This window comes from Peromyscus eremicus, chromosome 2, assembly GCF_949786415.1.
Source record: "Peromyscus eremicus chromosome 2, PerEre_H2_v1, whole genome shotgun sequence".
NCBI classification, from domain to species: Eukaryota; Metazoa; Chordata; class Mammalia; order Rodentia; family Cricetidae; genus Peromyscus; species Peromyscus eremicus.
Window position 1 is genome coordinate 68,479,573 of NC_081417.1, and position 20,716 is coordinate 68,500,288.

At 46.8% G+C, this 20,716-nt stretch overlaps 2 protein-coding genes across 6 annotated transcripts in view; one reads left to right on the forward strand and one right to left on the reverse strand.

Annotated features, from left to right (window-relative positions):
- Positions 1–18,042, forward strand: part of Invs (inversin) — a 66,356-nt gene extending 48,314 nt beyond the window's left edge. The window contains exons 11-15 of one of the 4 annotated variants that reach the window (XM_059254335.1): positions 8,232–8,342; positions 8,832–8,928; positions 13,135–13,364; positions 14,226–14,300; positions 16,773–18,042. In XM_059254335.1, the coding sequence (XP_059110318.1) occupies positions 8,232–8,342; positions 8,832–8,928; positions 13,135–13,364; positions 14,226–14,300; positions 16,773–16,876 (617 nt within the window). In that variant the 3' untranslated portion in view covers positions 16,877–18,042. Of the gene's footprint in view, positions 1–8,231; positions 8,929–13,134; positions 13,365–14,225; positions 14,301–16,458 lie in introns of all 4 variants that reach the window. The other 3 variants (XM_059254334.1, XM_059254333.1, XM_059254332.1) reach the window with 3 other exon arrangements.
- Positions 17,963–20,716, reverse strand: part of Tex10 (testis expressed 10) — a 43,304-nt gene continuing 40,550 nt past the window's right edge. For both annotated transcript variants that reach the window (XM_059254336.1, XM_059254337.1), the window contains 2 exons: positions 20,090–20,300; positions 17,963–18,180 (listed from right to left, as the gene is read on the reverse strand). In XM_059254336.1, the coding sequence (XP_059110319.1) occupies positions 18,067–18,180; positions 20,090–20,300 (325 nt within the window). In that variant the 3' untranslated portion in view covers positions 17,963–18,066. The remainder of the gene's footprint in view (positions 18,181–20,089; positions 20,301–20,716) is intronic.

Sequence of the window (20,716 nt, forward strand, 5' to 3'; positions counted from 1 at the left end):
TGACATTTTCTCTGTTTCTGTATGAATGAAGAGTGCTCCTCCTCTGGTACAACCATATCACCTCTCTAAACAAGGCCATCCTTCCGTGTCCTGTGCTCCCATCCGTCTCCTAGCCTCCCCTGTTCTACAGATCAGCTTCACTGTTATTCCTGGCATTGTTGTCTACTTTTCCTACCAGACTGCAAGATCTGTAAATACAGGATTGCTGTTGTCGTCTACTGCTATGTGACACACCACACTAAAACTAAGTGGCTGCTGTCACTTGTCCTTCCATCCTCCGGCAAGCTGGACTGACACCCTGCACAGTGTTCCTAGGACCAAGGCAGAAACCACAAAACCTCTTTAGAAACAGGCTGGAGAGTGTACATACCGTGCTCTGTTGATCAGTGAGAGTTAGGAGACCACCCCAGACTAAACGATGGGATGAGAGGAACTGTTGAGAAGTCTGTCACATCTCTATTTGGGGCACAGCTTTTTCACATGCTTCTGATATGAGAAGTAGTCTTACTCCTATCTCAGACCCCAAATTTTATCCCAACAATCACATCAGGCCTGAAGTCCAGATGTGTTGAAGGTTCCCAGAGTGGGACTACTCTTCCAATGCAAACATCAACCCACCAATAAAGATGTCTCGTCCGTGTTCCCACATGCCTGAATCACAGCAGTGGTGTGAGAACAGAATAGCCATGGCTGATGGTCTTGTTCGGGCAGAGTAGGAGGCATATCCAGCCACAGTCTGTAACACTTCAGAGAGCTGGCTGCTCACATGTCACCAGGGCCCTTGCTCTGAAGAGGCTTGATGAGGACCTCCTCCTGCCTCCTCAGCAGCTCCCTGGGCCGGTGTTTCCTTGGCTCGCTCTTGCTCTTGACAAGTCCCTCCTTTTCCTAAGAAATGCTCCAAGTCTGAGCAGAGTGGTTTTCCCAGCCTGCTTCCTGCCTGTAGAAAACCTGAGCCCCAGGACCTCGTTTATTTTTAAACTGTCTTCCCATTTCAAGCTCATGGTGACCTCAATGATGTGAATATCTCAGAAAGTCACTCTATGAAAAGTCCATTTCATGTTCCAAAAACCATATCTGTAATTAGTTCCCAAACAGGCTCGCTGGGCGTCTCATAATTCTCTGAGAAGATGCTCTTTAAGAGTCTTAGAAATCTCAAATGTTCCCTTTTAAATGTTTTTTGAGATCCCAATAAAGGGCAGTGCAGTGCAGTCATACTCCTGCCTTAATCTTTATCCCGAGACCATCTCCCTCTCTGGGACTCCAGGTGTCTGGAAAGAATAAAATGTTGAGGTTTTATTTTCTGACCCAGCACATCCTGAGATCTTTACTTTTTGCTCTAAATTCTGCTTGCAGTTCATTCTTTATATTCCAGTCTCCCCACACCTCATCACCTTGCAGCTCTAAATGTAGCCAATATGTCTTCATTCCATCAGGATTCCATCTGAGCAGTCCCTCCAATTTCACTTGGTAGTGTCTGTCCTAGCTCCACGTCACCGCAGGGACCATGTTCCCAGTTATTCTGCCCTGACTAATGAGGCTCACCTTTCTCCAGACTGCAGCAGCAATCCATCCCTGCTCTTCCAGCTTCGCCATCATCTCTTCACTGCCCCGCAGTTTCTGCTCAGCTAGGCCCAAGTCATTGTCAGGGGCCCCTGTTAGGGCAGCACCTCTCTTCCTGAGGGTTCCGTTTCTGTGTTGGTTATTATTTGTGGCATAAAAGACTACCCCAAAACCAGGTGGCTTGAAAGAGCAATTCACTATTTCTTAAAGTGCTGTGGGTTGACTGGGCAGTCCCTGACTGGGTCAGCTGAGCTCACTCATATGGCTGCTCGAGTTGGGTTGGCCTCCTTAACATGTCTAGTGCTGCTGCTGGTCCAGGGGCCTCAGATCTCTTCTCTCAGGCCTGGCATTCCAAAGTGTGCTCCACCATCTTCACTAGTGCTCACAGAGAAGGCAGAAGTTGCCAGGCCTGAAGGTGTACACTCCAGAACTTTCCCAGCACTTCTGCCACACTCTGGTCTTGAGCCAATCAGTATTCAAGGGAATGAGAGTTCACGTCCTCTGAGGAGAAATGATCATCTGTGTTTTCCATTGCTGTAACAATTCACATCCCCATAAATTCATTGCCATGTTAGTCACGTCTGGCCTTAATCTCCCTGCCTGTCCTTCTGGTCCTATATATTTGACCCACCTTGTACATTGTTTTACCTGAGATAAAGTGGAGATATGACTCCACAGTCACATCGCACAGGCTTGTGCATGTCAATACAGAGTGTGTGTGGGCAGGGGGGCAGGGTTGACACTCGCACCCAGCACATTCTCTCATAACAGGAAATGGGTCTAGTACTTTGTGTTCCCAGCACCTCACCAGGTGACTGACACTACAAAATACTGGAATATGTAGTTGGGGAGAACTAGCTGGGGCTGGAGATCCAGAAGTAAAACTATTGGTCAGTCCTAAGTCAGAAAGTCTTTCCTGGGTGCATGCTGTAACAGAAACCCATTTCTGCGGCAAAGGTGAGCTTCTCTGCTCAGTTCACTGAGTCATGCATGCATTCATTTAGCAGACAAGCTTTGCAGCCCACACTGTGTCCCAGCGGTGCTGAATTAGCCAAGGCTGAGGACCACATCACCGTGCTCTTTCCTCCAGGAGTGTGAGCTCTGCTGAGTGACACTGCCCCCTGGAACCTCAGGTGGACAGTGCCGTTCTGCTGATGTGGTGCTCTGCAGACTGTGTAACTGCACAGGGCAGGGCCGTGCATGTCGGCTTATGCTAATGCACTCCAGCATAATGGTACTGCAAAGCCAGCCAGGTCTGCTGTGGACTGGGCAGAATTATGATAGGCAGCATAAGACCTCGGACACTTGTCCTTTTTCCATCTCTGACAAGCATTTCTTTTGTCCTTTAATCACACTGCCACTAGTTGTCTTCTCCAGGTGACACAGTGCTGTCATTTTCAAGCCTTGCATGGCTCATGAAATGAGCTTACTGGTTTGGACCAGATTATAGTATTTGCTATTGAAATGTCTTCCTTCTGTTAGAATAGCCTGTAATAGAAAAGCATGTATGTATGTATGTGTGTATAAAACATTGCACATAGGCCGGGCACAGAGGCATAACCTGTTATCTTGGTACTCAGGAAGCTCGAGTAGGAGGTGGCCTCAACTTTAATGGCTCAGAGGTCAGGGTCTTGCCACCAAGCCTGACAACCTGAGCAACCTGAGTTCATCCTTGGGAGCCACAGGGTAAGCAGGAGAGACTCTGCTCCTGCAAGTTTTCATCTGACCTCCACACCTTCACATACACTGCTACATATTCTCTCTCTCTCTCTCTCTCTCTCTCTCTCTCTCTCTCTCTCTCTCTCACACACACACACACACACACACACACACACACACACACACACACACAAATGTACCTAAAAAGAACACTGCCTGTTATAAAATGCCACGCTTTACTTATGTCTATGCACACACATGAATACGTGTGCATGAGGATGTACATTGGGCCACAGTTACTTCTTGGTATAGGCCATTGTCAAACAAGTCTGAAAGTTGCTGTTCTGGAACAACTCTGAGAGAAGGGAATTCTTGTTCATTTGAAAATAGGAAGTGAGCCTGGTCTCCAAAGCGAGTTCCAGGAAAGGCGCAAAGCTACACAGAGAAACCCTGTCTCAACCCCCCCAAAAAAGAAAAGAAAACAGGAAGTGATGCCCCCACTATAGAGCTTTTATGAAGAACTACACTCAGATATGCAAACAGGGTCTCAAAAAGCCAGCCTCTGATGTTGCCTCCTCCCAGTGCTGAAGGACCCGAGGCTAACGAGGCTGATTGTACTGGAAGGAAGTGGAGCTCCCATGTTACAACTTTGACCCATTCACCTGCCCAAGAGGCCACCATACAAGTAGGCAAAGTAGATACTGTTTTGCTGGGGTTCTGAGGAAGCCCGGCATCACTGGACAGGACACTACAGCTCACATTGTGTTTGGCCACATTGAGAAGAGCTGGATCTACTCATCTGACCAGGGAGTAGGCAGCGCACACCTTGAGATGGGAGCATTCAGCGAGAGCCTCAGGTAGAAGTACTGATTGCCTCCTCTTCGCCTGCCCAGCCTCCAGACTTGGGGAATGGAAGAACTTCAGTACCTTTGCAGAGTACCCAGCACAGCTCCTCAGAAAGGCCACCAGTGCTGGAGAGATGGCTGCATAGTACTCAAAGGCCCTTGCAAAGGAGCAGAATTCAGGTTCCCAGCACCCACGTTGTGGAGGGAGGCTCACACCTCTGGGGGACCTGACCCTTTTTCTAGCCTCCTTGGGCACCTGCACACATGCACACTGCACCAGTTCCCCACCCTCACCTTCCCCACATACAAGTAATTAAAAATAACTCCGTTAAAAACCAAAACAAAAAGGACCAGAAACCGGAGTCTTTCAAAGAAGGGTAACCCCCAACATGTCTTAGCAAGTGATTTCTTTCTTCATTCTCAATCAGTTCTTGCTGTGTGGTTTATCACGTGTGCAGAGCATGCTGGCTCTACGGACCAGCACTAGGGTTCTATGGCCTTGGGCTTACATGTGAACTCTGTCTTAGTGGGGTTTCTCTTGCTGTTTTAAAAACCATGTCCAGAAGCAACACACGGGGAAAGGGTTTGTTTCCGCTTACACCGTTCATCATGGAGGGATGTCAAGTTCTATACATGTGAGAGGGAACTCAAAGTAGAAGCTAAGAGGCAGGAATGGAAGCAAACAGCATGAGGAACAGTGCTTCCTTCCTTCCTTCCTTCCTTCCTTCCTTCCTTGCTTCCTTGCTTTCATTCACTTTTGGTTTTTCAAGACAGGGTTTCTCTGTGTAGCCCTGGCTGTCCTGGATCTCACACTGTAGACCAGGCTGGCCTCAAACTCACAGAGATCCACCTGTCTCTGCTTCCCGAGTGCTGAGATTAAAGGCGTGCACCACCATCACATGGCTTGTCATCCTGCTTTCTTATACCACCCAGAACCACCTCCCTCCAGTGGGCTGGGCCCTCCCCCATCAATTAGCAATCAAGAAATGCCCTACAGACTTGCCTGCAGGCAATCTGACAAAGGCATTTTTGAGGTTCCTCTTCCCAAGAAGTCCTAGCTCGTCTCAAAACACCAGGACAGACCCCACCACTCACTTGTTCTGTAGCATGAGGCTAGTGACTTCTCCAAGCCTCAGGGTCCTAACAAAAGACAGGAGTAGAGTAGAGTGGGATGGTTCACCTCTGTAATCCCAGTACCTATAAGCTGAGAAGGATCACCAAGAGTTCAAGGCCAGCTTGTCTCAAATTAATAAATTTAAAAATAAATATAAAATACCAAGATTGGATAATGCCTTCTGTAGAAAGTAAAGAGCATCCATGTGATAGCCCGTGTAGATTAAGGACATTCCACAGCACTGTGCAGATGTAGATGGTGCTTATCACTCAACACACTTCAAATGTGGAAATGGAAGCAGTCATAACCATTAGAAGGATGACTGTGCCTGAGTGGAGGGTGGATCTGAAAGACCAGATGGGGTCAGTACTAAGGCTGTGGCGGCGGCGGCTTGGAGAATAGGGGATACCTCAAGAGTAGAATTGCTTGTGGGAGGTGGAGAGAGTTCATCTTATTTGGGTAAATACCAAATTCACTTTATCTTCCTCTAAGAATGGGGTAGGAGTGTCTCTTCCCCCGAGTGTGTGTCAGGCCCCGTGAAGGCCGTGGTGGTGACAAGCGTCAAGGAGCTTGCTCTACAGAGAGGGCAGAGCTGAGAGAGCCAGCAAGCAGCAATGGGAGACACATGTTGGCTTCATAAGAACTACCACACTGCCTTTCAGATGGCTATGCCATTTCCACTCTCCAGCAGTAAGGAACGGGTGCTGTGGCTGCACATTCCCGCCAGCTCTTCCAGTTGCCCGTGTTTCTCACCATCCTAACATACGTGCAGCAGTACCCATCCACTGGGGACCATTTCTGCCCCTTTCCCGCCCCACCCCAAGGGAAAGCATGCCCTTTCATTCCTGTTTGTATTTTCTGTATTTATTTACACAAGTGGATATAGACAAAACATGCGTGCATGCGCACACACACACACTCTGAGGGAGAGAGAGAGACAGAGAGACTCACATAAAACCTTACATAACAAGTAGCATATTCTTTTACACTTGAGAATAGTTATGGCTGGTGAGGTAGACCAGGGGGTTAAAGTGTTTGCTGCAGTCAAGTCTGAGTTCAAGCTCCAGAGCCCACATGGTAGGAGAAAACTGATTTCTACAAGTTGTCCTCTGACTTCCACATACACATTGGACACACATTATCAATAAGTGTAATAATTTTTAAAATTATACTGATTTTAAAACCTGTTCCTGGAAACCTTATCAGACTGTATGTCTTAGTTACTTTCCTATTGCTATGAATAGACACCATGACCAAGGCAATGTATAAAGAGTTTATTGGAGCTTAACAGTTTCCAAGGGGGAGTCCATGGCCACCACGATGGGGAGCATGGCAGCAGGCAGGCAGGCAGGCAGGCATGGTGCTAGAGCAGAGAGAGAGAGAGAGCGTTAACTGGGAATACTGTGGTCTTTGGAAACCTCAGAGCCCACCCTCAGGGACATACCTTCTCCAACAAGGCCACACCTCCTAACCTTTCCCAAACTGGGGACCAGGTGTTCAAATATATGAGCCTATGGGAGCTATTCTCATTCAAACCACCACAGTAGATATTCTCGTACATGTGATACATGATGATGTTTATAATATGTAGTCTCATATACTCTTTCTTGCTTGCTGTTGCTCTGCCGACTTAACTCATGAGCCTGCACATTTCTGCCTGAGAACTGAACACTGATATAAAAACTATGGAAGTAACTTGAAGCCTAAGATAATATTAAAGCCTGACAGTGGAGAGCTAGCAAGTGAAGATCCCTGTGACCCCATCCCCAGAGCTGAGATGCGGCAGGTGCTATGCGACTGCCAATTCACCTTGCGCCCATGGATGTGGCCGCTCGGGGCCCCAGTCCCGGAGAGCACTTCTTAGCAAGTTCTAGGCTGAAAGACTGACTTTCAGACCTTGGGATCTGTAACCCCAAAGGCCGTCCCCATCAGTCTGCTGACCAGACCTCCTGGGTCTTGCTTCTTTTTCTGCCTTGCTGGCTCCTCAACACGTCCTATGGATGGTATCCTTTTGTTCTGCATTTCCACTGTCCTCAGTGGAGGCATGTGTCAACTCTGCCTCTTCAGAAGTGGAAGTTCCTTCCTTGTGTTTACATTGGTGCTGGCTTCATTGAAAATAAGTTTTTCATTTTATGTGGCAATTCACTTTTTTCAGACATAACCTTTCTGCATATGTTTAATCTCATGTGTTTACTAAACTTCTGGAGACCTAATCCTGTCATGTGTACATTAATTGTTATTGAAGACAGACTCTGCCCTTGTGTGTTTTATAATTTTGGACATGATATCATCTTCAGAAGTCCCCTTCTATCTATGCTCACTTGAGGACATGTCACACAAAAGCAATATTGCATATGGTTTTGTGGGACATCGTGGGATACTTCATCCTGAGACCAATTTATACATTAATGTATGCTGTGGTTAAGGAATCCACACCAAACCCACATGGGATACAAAAGTGGCTTCAGGTTCACAAGAGAGAGAGACTCCAACCATCCAGAGTCTAGGTTGAGACACATGGTTTTCATCTCCTGGTGCTGGTGAGCACACTTAAATGTGGATTGCTTCCCAAAGGTGGAGCCCTTCAGGGTCCCTGGCCTCTTGCTCGGTCTTCACTCCAGTTAACATTCCACCTGCAAGGCTTTGTCTCTGCACAACCAAGTATCTAATAAGGCCGCCCCTACCTGCTCTGTTGTTGGACAATGATGGGTTTGGTTGACATCCTCAGTGACTTTCAAATTTTTCTATTCAGCATCCACAGTCCCTGTATTTTTTTTTTTTTTGGAAGGCCTTTAAAGGATGTTCCTGCTATTTTAATGGGCATTTCTAGAAAGTAACAGAATGCTTTCTGGCTGCCTAACCCATCAGATTGCTAGAAAGAAGAGTTGAGCTTTGTTCTGTGTTGTTGGGTTACTGTTACGTTGCCATGGTTACGTGATGCTACCGGAAGTGTCTGCATCTCTCATGTAAACAGATCAACAGAAGTGCCCTCACCCGAAACTGATTGTTATTTAGACACTGATTGTTATTCTCCTTTTTTCTCGTTACCCAAGAAACACCCAGGGAACACTGCAGAGGCCCCTCTGCCTGTGTGCACCTCAGATCCTGTGAAGGCGGTGATGGCTCCAGGCCTCAGGGAGCATCCTCTGTGCCCAAGTGCCGAGGTGAGACCAATGGCGAGCACCGGTGTGAGGCGGGACCAAGCAGGGCCAGGCAGCCCTTGTCCTTTGGGTCAGCCCAGCCTGCTGAAAAAGGAGAGGACTCCAGCCCTGCAAGTGCTTCCCAGCAGGACAGCCCCAGGAAGCCCAGCAGGAGGCAGGACAGGGCAGCCAGGCCTGGAGGTGCTGCTTCCCAGAAAAGGCGCGCCCACCAGCTCAAAGACCGGTGCTCCCCGGCTGGGTCCAGCCGGCCTGGCAGCGCCAGGCAGGACGTTGTCCGTACTGAACAGAGCTCTCTCCACCATCGCACGCCAAGGAACAAGGTGACCCAGGACAAGCTTATAGGAGGGGTCTCCTCAGATTTGCCACTCGGCACAGAAGAGTTGAGGTCAGGATGCAGGAAGCTGTGTGAGGACGTTCGGGCATCTACAGAGAGTGATGGGGTTCATGGTCCCCCGCCGGGACAGAGTGTGAATATCCACCTTCTTCCTGTAGAGCAGCGCCTGCAGATAATCCAGAGGGAGCGAAGTAGGAAAGAGCTGTTTCGCAGAAAGAACAAGGCGGCAGCAGTCATCCAGCGAGCCTGGCGAAGGTAAGAGGGTAAGGGACTGCAGTCTGCCCCGCGGCCTGCTGCTGTGACATCCTGTGCTATCTGTGTGCTCCAGTGGGTCCTGTGTTCAGGACAGCTCTACCATCAGTGAGTTCTGTCTTCAGGATAAAGGCGATTGGATGGAGCCCTCCCATGAAATAAGTACCTCCCCCTCCCGGCACCTCATGTGGTTTAAAATGGAAGATTTTTCTGTACAGGCAAGTGCCCAGGACAGGGCAGTAAAGAAAAAGCCCTGGCTTGCCCTCACACAGCCCAGTTTTCCGCTGCAGCTCTGACAGTAACCTAACTTGAAGCAAATCACTGAGCCTCCCTTGAGCCTCAGTTTACCCATTTGTAAGGTGGGAATTATCAACCCTTGGCCGAGGCTGCTGTGATGAGACAGTGTATGCTTTGTAAACTCTGGTGCACCTTATATAGGCTCTCTTTTATTTTTTTTTAATTTATTTTTATTTTATGTGCATTGGTGTTTTGCCTACATGTATGTCTGTGTGAGGGTGTTGGGTCCCCTGGAACTGGAGTTATAGACAGTTGTGAGCTGCCATGTGGGTGCTAGGAATTGAACTCAGTTCCTCTGAAAGAACGGCCAGTGCTCTTAACCACTGAGCCATCTCTCCAGCCACAGGATCTCTTTAAACAAAAAAATTTAACATTCATCGTGTGTGTATGTGCGTATGTGTGTGTGTGTGTGTGTGTGTAGATCAAAGGACAACTTGCAGGAACTGGTTCTCTCCTATCATGTGGGTCCCAGGAATCGAACACAGGTCACTGGGCTTTTACCGGCCCAGTCATCTCACTGGCCCCACACAAGATTTTACTCCAAATACCTAAACCAGTGCTTGGATACAGAAGGTCATTGTGCCTGAAATACATGAGCCTACTTGAGCCACCATGGCTCAGACTGAACTGGGGCCTAGAAGCTGGGGTGGAGGCAGTGTGTGTGGAGCCTGACACCCCTGGCGTAGGGACAGACTTGCCTGGGTCAGTGTCCTTCACACTGCACTCTCCACTCTCTCCTGGGTGACAGCACAGGAGCTCTGTGGCCTCTGATGCTGGGGAGCCAGTGACAAAAGACCAGGTCACTGGGAACTCCACAGGCTGTATGTCACAGACCACCAGGAGAAAAAAACAGTACTAGCAGGGAGCAGAGCGACCAACCTAGAGAGGCCTCTGGGAACACCCCACCAAAGACCACGTATCCCAGAGCCAAGCCATCTGGCTTCTGCTCGTCCAGCCTCTGCATAATGAGTCCTTAGGTCTGTTCCCATCTGTTCAAGCTCATGTGGTTCCAGCCACCCCAAGGAGGCCGTCAAGACAAGGATCAGGCCAGGCGGTGGTGGCGCACGCCTTTAATTCCAGCACTCGGAAGGCAGAGCCAGGCAGATCTCTGTGAGTTCGAGGCCAGCCTGGGCTACCAAGTGAGTTCCAGGAAAAGGCACAAAGCTAAACAGAGAAACCCTGTCTCGAAAAACAAAAAAACAAAAAAACAAAAAAAAAAGACAAGGATCAGGAGTTCTCAGACACAAGCGCTCAGGAAAATGACTTGTGCCTGCAGCAGCACTTGACCCTTTACCTGGCCCACACCCTAGGGCCTTCCCTTCCCTTACTAGTGTGTTTCTGCGGTCACGATGATGGCGGTAGATAGAGGTGCCTTGTGCTCCTATTTGAGGTTGGAGAAGGGGAACCTGAGTGCTACTCACAAGCCAGATAACAGTTCTACATCAGCTACTGTGGTCACTGCCACTGCCAATATAATAGTCAGCATTTATTGGGCCAAATCCTCCTAACACTGGGAGGTAGGTCTGTCCTCACTTCATCCCACAAATCAGGAAACTGAGGCACAAGGAGATTCATTGCTTACCAACATTCCAAAGACAGAAGGTGTGAGTACTGACTTTAAGGTGGTCACCCCCATGCCAAGTCTCAGGTGGGAATAGCCACTATTCCTGCACTTGGGAAATCATGCCAGCACATGTGCTGGCCACCAGCCAGCTAAACCTCACATTAAGCATCTTTGCTGAAAACAGCAGGGCTTACCCTTTCAGGCCCCACAGCTGCTCCCTAGCCGAAAGGTCTCGCCTCAGACTGGCTGTTCTTGGACTCCTTTGAAGAGTCAGAGGTTGACAGGTCCTGTCACTAAGCGTCCTGAGTAAATGAGCCCAAAGTCATTCCCTCAGAAGAGTGACTCACAGCACACGCCCACCTGGGCAGGTGATTATGTGGATCTACTTGGGTTGCTTGAGGTGGGGCGTCAGTGCTCAAAGGGCCCATGGGAAGCCACACTGAGTGATTGTTTCAACCATTCTCTGCTTATCTACAGAAGCCCAAAACACAGTCCTTGGACAGGGTCTGGCACCAAGCCCAAGAACAATGAAGGAATAAGGGGACAGGACTTGACACTCTTGTCCATGAAATGCTGGCTATCCTTGTAGGGAACATGTCCAGGAAAGAGCTAGAAGACAGGGATGGAGCGAGAAGATGGAACCTTAGGCCCTGAAGAAAATGAGTCTTAAAATTATAACTTTTCCTAGCGATTAAGACTTGGCTATTTTTTAAGGTGTTTATGTCTATGGGGGAAGAGGTGGCCCTTCCTCCATCGGTTTCTACCTTACTCACTGAGCAGGACCTAACTGAACCCTGAGCTAGCCAGCTTGCTCTGGAAATGCCTGCCATCTCTACCTGCGGAGTGCAGGGACTCGACTTGCTGGCATTTCCATAGGTGCTGGGGATCCTCGTGCTTGGGTGGAAGTTCTTTACCTGCTGAACCATCTCCCCAGCCCTCCCTAACCCACTTGACTACTTAACATTAAAACTGTACAGTGGACAAGTTAAGCTGGAAAACAGCTATGTAAAAACACTTGCGATTTAAGGACACATGGAGCTAACTCTTACTAGCATTTCTCCAGCATATTGATTACTGCTATGAATTAGCAACAGGTTAGACAGTAGGAAGAACCTACAGCCTATGGTTGAACAGCACTATTGAATACAGCAGAGTTTTAACCCCAAGCAGGGGTGTGTTCTTGAAAATCAGAGATGGACTTGTTCCTTTGCCTGAGGACCAAGACGCTCCCCACATGCAGCCAGTCTGCATACCATCCCATACATGTGACTGACTGTTCACACGCAGACTGAAAGCTTCAGCTTCATAGTGCCAGCCAACCCCCAGGCTTCCTGTGACCTCTGCCCAGAGAGCAGAGGACGGGGAAGAGGGCTGGCATCTCCACCAGAAGAAACTGAGTTGTTAGAAGTGTAGTACTCTAGTCAAGAGATGCCATGGTTTATGACTTGCCAGAAAGACTAATGAAGGCTGGTTGACGTCAGCTTCAGAGGAAGCAGGAAGGGGCTACCCCAAACCCAGCAGGGAAGTTTTTAGCAGATTTAGGAAGGTTACCCTGTCTTTGGTATATTGTTACACAGGCATGGGGCTGCCTGCTCTTCTGTAAGCCCACCAGTCATAGTATAGTACAGATAATGAACATTAATGAAGCTCTCCTTTAAAAGGTTCAAGACAGCCATGTTCCTTAAACTTGGAAGTACATATGGGCTAGAAACCATCAAACACACTAAATGTCAACACTGCCATCATTCCTGCCACAGGCTTCACGTCCCAACAGGGTCATCCTAGTAAACTTGCCACTCTCTTAAACCGCCATGTGCACCCATCATGAGTAGAGCAGACCTCTCAGCAGCGCAAGGCCACAAAATCCTGGGTTTGATGTCCTCAAATGTGCCTCCCCAAGACTCAAACAGGAGGACAGTGCCTGGAATATAACACAATGATCAACATTGTTGGCTTAGCCTTATATGCTTTCTCTAACCAAACTCATGGTGCTTTGACCACATTTGGGGGGCACAAATGCCCCCTTTTCTGCTTGTGCCAATTCTGCTGCCTAGAGTGCCTTCCTCTGCCTGGTAAGCATCTACCGTTCCCCTTTAGAACCCAGTGGAGTACTAAGCAGCCACGGCAAGCCTCCCAAACCCCCAGCTCCTTGCTCTTGCATGCCAGCTCACTCAGTTTCCACTCAGCCCATCCCACCTGCCTGTGGCTGCTGAAGGTGACACCTGGTTGAACCCTAGTCAAGTCTCACAATAGTCACGTGAATGCTGGAACTGGGGAAGAGAGCTGGTTCCATTCCCGTAGCTGTCAGCACTGCAGGGTCTTATGCCTGTCCTCTGTGACCCCACCAGCTACCAGCTCAGGAAGTACCTGCGTCGTCTTCTGCATGTGAAGCAGCTTGGAGCTGGAGACGTGCTCAGATGTACCCAAGTGTGCACAGCCCTGCTCCTCCAGGTCTGGAGGGCGGAACTGGAACTCAGGTTCCCGAAGTACACCTCAGTAAGCAGAACGCCCAAAAATCCATCCAAAGGCATGTCAGCCACGAAGTCTGCCAGGCACTCAGTGCTCAGGCAGATCTACGGTAAGTGTTCTTCTGGGTACTTAAAACAAACACCTCAGGATCCTGAGTGACACACCACAATCTGCAATAAGACTTAACTGGACAACTCTGTCCAGATTTAAAAAATATATATCTTACTTTCAAGCACTAAGAGAATTTTTGCTAGTCAATTTAATGCCCTACTTCTGGCCAAAAGCCCCTCCTTTTAATTCTAGGACTAAAAGCCTTTTATCACTTAAACCTCTCAGATCTCTGCTTGGACCCTCCCCTCTAACATTAACAACTCATCGGAACCCTCAGACCACGTCACTTTGGCCATTCTATGCTGAGGTAACATAGTGTCACTCATCTATGCAAATGCCCACAACTCAATTACTGCAGTACTTAACAGATGAGTGGCTGTAACCTGAAATAGTTCCAGCTCTACAAAAGGCCCTCAAAATAAATCAGTTCAGGTATCTTTGTATAGTGTGGATAGCTGTTCAATAAACACAGAGCCCAGGAACCTTTAGGAACATCCCTTGCAGTCTAGACAGCATTTCAAGACTTGTCCATTCCAGCCTACCATGTCTGTGATCATTAAGTTTCTGATTCTGAATAATTTCAGCTTTTGGACTTTTGGATTAGGGAAGCTCAGCCAGAAAGGTCCATGCAAATACTCAAACCAAACCAACCAATCCCCAAACTAGTAACAAACCCTCCAAAATCTGAAGCATTTCTAATCCCAGCCTTTTCAGATAAAGGATATTCAACCTGTATTTCCACACATGCCTAACTTATCTTAGTAGGCACCTGCAAGCCCTCACCTCAGTTGAGGGACGCAGAACTTGGTCAGGTCACAGCAGCCATTAATCACATAGGTGGCTTGTTGGTTGATTGCAGGTTGCTCTCAAGAAGGCAAAGTACATCATGCCATCAAGTCTTCCAAAGTTCCTCCTGTGCTGCGTCTCAATTCAGGTAAGGCAGCCACTACACTGACAGAGCATACGGGGAGAGCAAGGGATGAGCGTTCCCATGATCTTTTTGACTTCAGGTGTATGATTTTTTACCCTTTTCATAGATTACTGCAATCAACATCCTTAAGAGGCAAATAATTTTCACAACTAAAAACTTTGATTAATATTACCTCCATGAGGAACAATAAATGGTAGCTCTCTATTATTGATCCCCTTTATCCCATTCTTCACATACTTAAAGGAGTATGTTGAAATCCTTGTATTTTCAATACCCTCTCCTTACCATAGACGGAAGACCACAAACAACATTAAAGCATATTCTGCTCAGGCTCAGTAGCACACTTCCACCCACAGGAGCAGCATAGGGAACTTCCTTTCCCTCATAAGATGTGTGTTTTACTCAGGGCCTCTTGCTTCACGCCAGCATTAAGAGTGGGTGATAAGTTCAGGGCTGTCAGCAGCTAATGCCAGGTCTGGCCTATCTTCACAGGTGGCTATGGCAACATGCTCCCCCACCCTCCCTGATCTACAGGGCCATCCTGCAGAAACAGAGAGTAGCTGGGAAGGTGAACAATGACTGTCAGCATGAACTTTAGCATTCATTTCACTCTTGGTGGGGAAAAGCAGAGTAATTACTGCAAAATCTTTAATAAGAGTTGGCTAATTCATGTAACGCAAGGCAGGCTGATCAGGGAGTAGCAGGTGGGGTAGTTAGAAACTTGTAAAGGAAGCAAGGACCACAGTTGTGTGGCAAGACAGTCCTTATACTGGACTGGAGAAATATTTCAAAGTAAGAACTGTCACATGAAACTAGCAGATATATGACATTGAGATATAATTAAATACAAAGTAAGCAATCAGATCATTCTCCCCTCAAATCCAGATTTACCACAGGTCCTTAAAATGAAGATGTTTGGCAGCATAGAGGTTCTTAGAGAAAAGATTGAGAAAATACATTCAAAGAAATAATACTTTTTAATGACTTCACATAACAAACAACGTGTTTTTCTTCCAAATTTCTGCCTTGTTTGAAATCAAACAAAACACAATCTTTGTCCAGCCCCGAATCTGGGGCACCACAGGTTGTTAGGCCAACCACATTCACATTAAGAACAAAGCACGCAATAAAGCCAGTCGGATAGGTGCCAAAGTTTAACTGGTCCATACATGTTTAACAGAAAACACGTCCATAAGTCATTTCAGTGAACTGAACTTACATAGAAGGCCCTAAAACATGGAGTCAGATGGCTGAACCATAAAGAAAAGCATTAACTTCACTGAATTGTTAGTTTGCTTTTTGCTTTAAGAATTCAGTGGGGCTAAGGGCTTTCTGATTTTGCTCAGTGGGCTATTCAATTTTTTTTTTTTTTTTTTAAACAAATTGCTTTGCAGTGTTCCAATCTGGGGACATGCCTTCTTCCTAAGGCTTTACACATAGAAAGGCAAAAAGTGATGGGAATCTCAAGATGCAGCCTCCTTGACTAGTGCTGTGTATGCACAAAACCCAAATAGGCCATCTCTGCTTTCGGCAGTCTTCCTCGCCAACACATCACTCACAGGATTGCAGCCTCGCTCTGTACTGATACATAGCCACCTGTGCCCATCTCTTTAAAATAGCAAGAGAAATGACCGTGGCTCATGTGGTTACTGGTAATGGCACCTCTATAGGAAACCAATCTATTCTTCCACCTTTGGAAGGGAATGCAGATGGCAACTTACTTCAAGATAATGGTGCCCATATTCCAAAAGCAGTCATTTAAAATCAGGATAATTAACCTATGTTCCTTTTCCCAAACTGCCCACATTATTTTTATCTTCCACATGAAGTTATGAGTACAATACAGCAATGTCTTCAGCAAGGTTTTCCTTACTGCTATTTTTGTGGTCTGTCATTTGTTACAGTGTATAAACTAATGTTTTCTGTTGCATCCTAATAATGTTATTCCAAGGTCTAGGGCTCAAGAAGTCGATTTTGACAGCCAGGCATAGTGCCTGTAATCTCAAATATTAGGAGATTGAGGCAGGAGGGTTATGAGTTCAAAGCTAGCTTAGACTATATACTGAGGGCCTCAAAAGAAAAAAAAAAAAGTGTCTTAAGATTCCTATCTGTCATCCCTTCAAACTCTTCCAACAAACAAACCTTATTTTTTTTCTGGTAGACTTACAAAGTATGTGGCACAAGAATAATTCAAACACATATAAACGCGAGCCATGTGAAAGGCATGCAGAGGATTGGGGTATTAGCATGTCCCACCCACTCAAGATCTAGCTTCCACTTACAACCCAGTCCAGTTCCTGCTTTAAAGAGATACCCACCATCAGTGAGGTGAGGAAGAACTTGTCGTCTGCATCTAGACTCATCACTACTTCCTGTGCACCAGGAACAGCCCCATCCCAAATCCTTTTTCCTTAGCACAAAGAACTCCTCTCTTCATTAAGACTAATTATATAAATATCCCTTTGCTTTTAACAGTAAACAGTTTGCAGTCTATACATCTTGACAACAGTGGAAGATCAAAGAAGTTTTCTTACAACCTACAACCAGCCAGTCAATCAAAAAGCAAGCCAAAGCTTTGACCCTGGGGGAAAAGCAGACCCAGTGTGGAGTTCTGCTATCAACTGTCTGTTCTCATGAGAAAGCTTCACTGTCCGGACCTAAAGCCTTATTAACTGGAATATGAGGTAGCAAGTCAAATGTTTCCTCCTGGCGTACATGGAAAGGACTGCCTAGCTATGTGCCTCACTTCAGTCAGTGTGGCTGGCAGAAAGAACTGATGGTAATCAGTGGGACTAACAACACCTGCACTAAGGAGCTGCTGGTTGGTATTTCTGACAGCTAACTGGCATAGGCCTCGTTTTTTTACTCCAAAGAACCTCAAGTGAGATGGAAACCTGTGCCGCCACCGCCACCGCAGCTACCTTCAGCCCCTTACTTCCTGGAACATGTCACAAACACCACAATACACTTTAAATCGTACATCAAAATCATGGCCTAGTGTTTGCACTTAGAAACTGCCCAGAAGACTGGAAGTACACTCTCTGTTGACTCCTTAGTTTTCAGTTTCCAAACTGGCCCTGGAAGGCTACAAGCTGCAGCCACGTGCTCACTCTGACTGACTGGGGCTTCACTGCTGAGTGGCACCAAGAACATCACAGCATCAAGAAACCAGCAAGACAGGGTTCACAGCAGCGGGAACCAAAGCACTCTTCCCTTCCGCTTTGCATCTTCTGACCAACCTGCTGAAGTAAACAGTCTTCCCCAACTGCAACTTCTTTTGGGAAAGTAACCCACATTCTAGCTCTCTAAGAATACTTAAATGAAGTCTAAGTGGTTATGGGCTTTTACAGAGGCACAGATGACATCAGGCCACTCCTGTGCTAACACTACAGGATAGGAAGCGAGGGTTTACCTCATTTATTTACCCTGACTTTTGGCTTAGTAAATTATATTCAAAACTATGAAAACAGGTTTACCTAGATGGGATCACAAAGATTCAGCTAATTTGTCGGTAAGTGAATGAAGGCACCATAGATCATTCTATGTACTGTAAACATTTAGCTCTTAGGAAATTCAAACGTGCTTCTCCAGACCAACAATGTGAGAACACTAAGAATTCTTGGCCTTCTGTTCCCACTTCAGTACAAAGGTAGCTCATGAACAACTTCTTTAAAAGTTTAGCTTTAATGACAAACATCTGTTACATCAGTCTTCAAAATAAAATGGATGTGCATGAACAATTTCATACAGGAGGTACCATGGTGCTTCTTCAATACAATGCATTCAATATACTTGGCCCCTGGGGATGGCCACTGATATACACGCTGAAGCAGTAATGTAAGTCTGTAAGCCACTGCTCCTGAACACTGCCACTCTTCAAAGTCTGCAAAGAAAAACAAAAGGTTATTTAAACTACCTGAACACATTTTTCATGGTGTATGTAAAAGCATCCTCCCGTCTATAAACCAGAGGAAGTCTTCTTTAAATACAAAACAATCAACTACTGGGTGTTGCTGCAGCTGGTGAAAATTCCTCTTTATGTCCTAGATAGATTGAAATTATGAAATGGCCCCACAGACTCAGGTGTTTGAATAATTGGTCCCCACCTAGCCTTGCTCTTTTGGAAGCTAAGAACTTGTACTCTGAGCCTACTTCTGTCCCAAGCTCTCTAATTCCTGACCTACTGAGATGTAAACCCCACATTTTACCCCAGGGTTTTCTGGAGCAGGGAGACGGGAGAAATATTTAGATAGAAATAGAAACACAGGATAGCCTCGGGAGGGCCTGGGTCAAAACCCACCAGCCTCTTCTGTCTCTGGTAAAGGGTTCTTAAAGCAATACCAAGAGGTGGAGCAAAAGACCTCCCCCAGCACAGCCAAGTGTAGACCATCCCAAACACCTGGTAACCTCGCACGTGATCAAGCCATCCCCTAATGCAGCCCTGCTGTGTAAAGCAAGCTCGGATCTCACTAGGAAACCTTTGTGAGCTCCCACATAAACCCTCCCAGCAAACTTCCACTGCCAAAGACACACCCCAGCCACAGTGTTTACTCTATACTAGACCAGGCCCTCTTGAACTGTCAATAAAGTCCTTTTAAATTGGATCTGTTATTTGGTCAGTGTAACAAGAAAACTAGTATGTGCCCTTAAATGTAATGAGTAAATTCTTACTAGATTTGTCCCCTCCTGGACATGCTGGAGACTAACACAAATGTTTATGGCCAGCCATCCCTGCCCTAACCCTTCCCTTGGCCTCAGGTGTCATGATTTTTTCACTAATGTCAATAGATTAGTCCTACAGGGCCAACTAACAATCTTTTCCTTTCTCTTTCATGGAGGTAGGCTGATCATCTAATCCAAGTAACTGACTTTTCTTCCCTTCTACTGTTCTCAATTATCCCACTGCCGCACTGTCCACTGCTTCGACAAAGACTTAGAAACCTCCTAACATGCTTATAAAAGCACAGTGACATTGCAGTACAGCTACCCTTCAATGAATAAACCCTAAATCCCTGTGCACAGCATCTCTTTCACTCCCTCCGCCAAAATACTAAGGGAGCCCTAGAGAACACAACTACCCTCCCGACAGCCAGGTGCAGAGGCAGCAGTGAGACCCTCAACTTTCTCCTTCCTCTCTCACTGTCCTTTCTCTCTGGTCCTGGCTGGCCAAAGCCTAGGTATGCCCCCATGACACGCTGCGCCTTCTCACCCATTCTGACACTTTACGACAGCCTGTCCCCTTCTGCCATGTGTGTTTCAAGGCTGAATCTGCCAGCTTTCTCGGACCCTTAACTAAAGGGCATGACTTTCTTCCCTTCTTCCACAGAGCTGCCAGGATTTACAGCTTGCCTGAACAGTTGTTCTCAAACTTTAATAAAACTGTCCCTGAGCTTAAAAAAACAACACTTTTTTCCTTAATGATATCAAACATTTGGGTAGCACTTAATAAATGTCAGGTACACTAAACAGATTACTTGAATATTCTCACTTAACAGTCACCAAAACCTCTACATTACTCCTACCTTAACAGACAGAAGAAGAAGCCTGACTAGAGAGAAATCGGGAAGATGATCTGCCATCAAAGTTACTCATTAAAGTGTCTCACAATCCTGGTAGCTAGGTTTCTAGTGCCTAACTCTCCACCTGAACTTCTCATGCCTCTGGTTCTGGATCAGACAGGAAGGTGCTGGTGAACCCCAAGAGTCAGCTGGGACACAGGAACCTCACTCTGAATAGCACCCTTGCTCCCACTCCCCCACAAAGGACGAAGCACTAGGCTCTGTGCTGCCTACCGTGATATTCTTGATGATCTGCTGCACTAGGATGGCATTGGTCAGCATGTGCGTCCTGAGGGGAACATGCTGAAGCAGCAGGCGGAGCAGCTGGCCCACCACAGGCAGCTCCTCAGGAGAAGCTCTGTTCACCCGCAGACTCTGCAGCATCAACCTGAGGACTCGAGGCAGGAGGGCCAGGATGGAGACGCAAACACCCCACAGCTTGTCCCTATAGTAATAGAAAGAAAAATGAGTCCGTGAGCCAACACACAAGAGAAGAATGTCCTTTCCACATTACCCAAAACTGAAATGGACTTTCAAGAAACAATGTTTCCTGCCTGGTGTGATAGATCAGTGCCTGTAATTCCAGCTTTTAGGAGCTGAGCAGAAATGTCATTGAGTTTGAGCCCAGCCTAAGCTATATAATGAGGTCAAGGATAGCATGAACTACACAGATTCTACCTCAATAAAGAAAACTAATAAACAAGCTTCAAATTAAATACCACAAACAATGACTAGTAAGAACTAGGTTTCATCAGAACTATGTAAGAAAAAGCAACTAAGAGTTAGCTGCTAGAAAGTCTGGTAAACAGCATTTTCCCGGGCTTGAAACCAGACACCCTGGAAACCACAGTGATTATATAC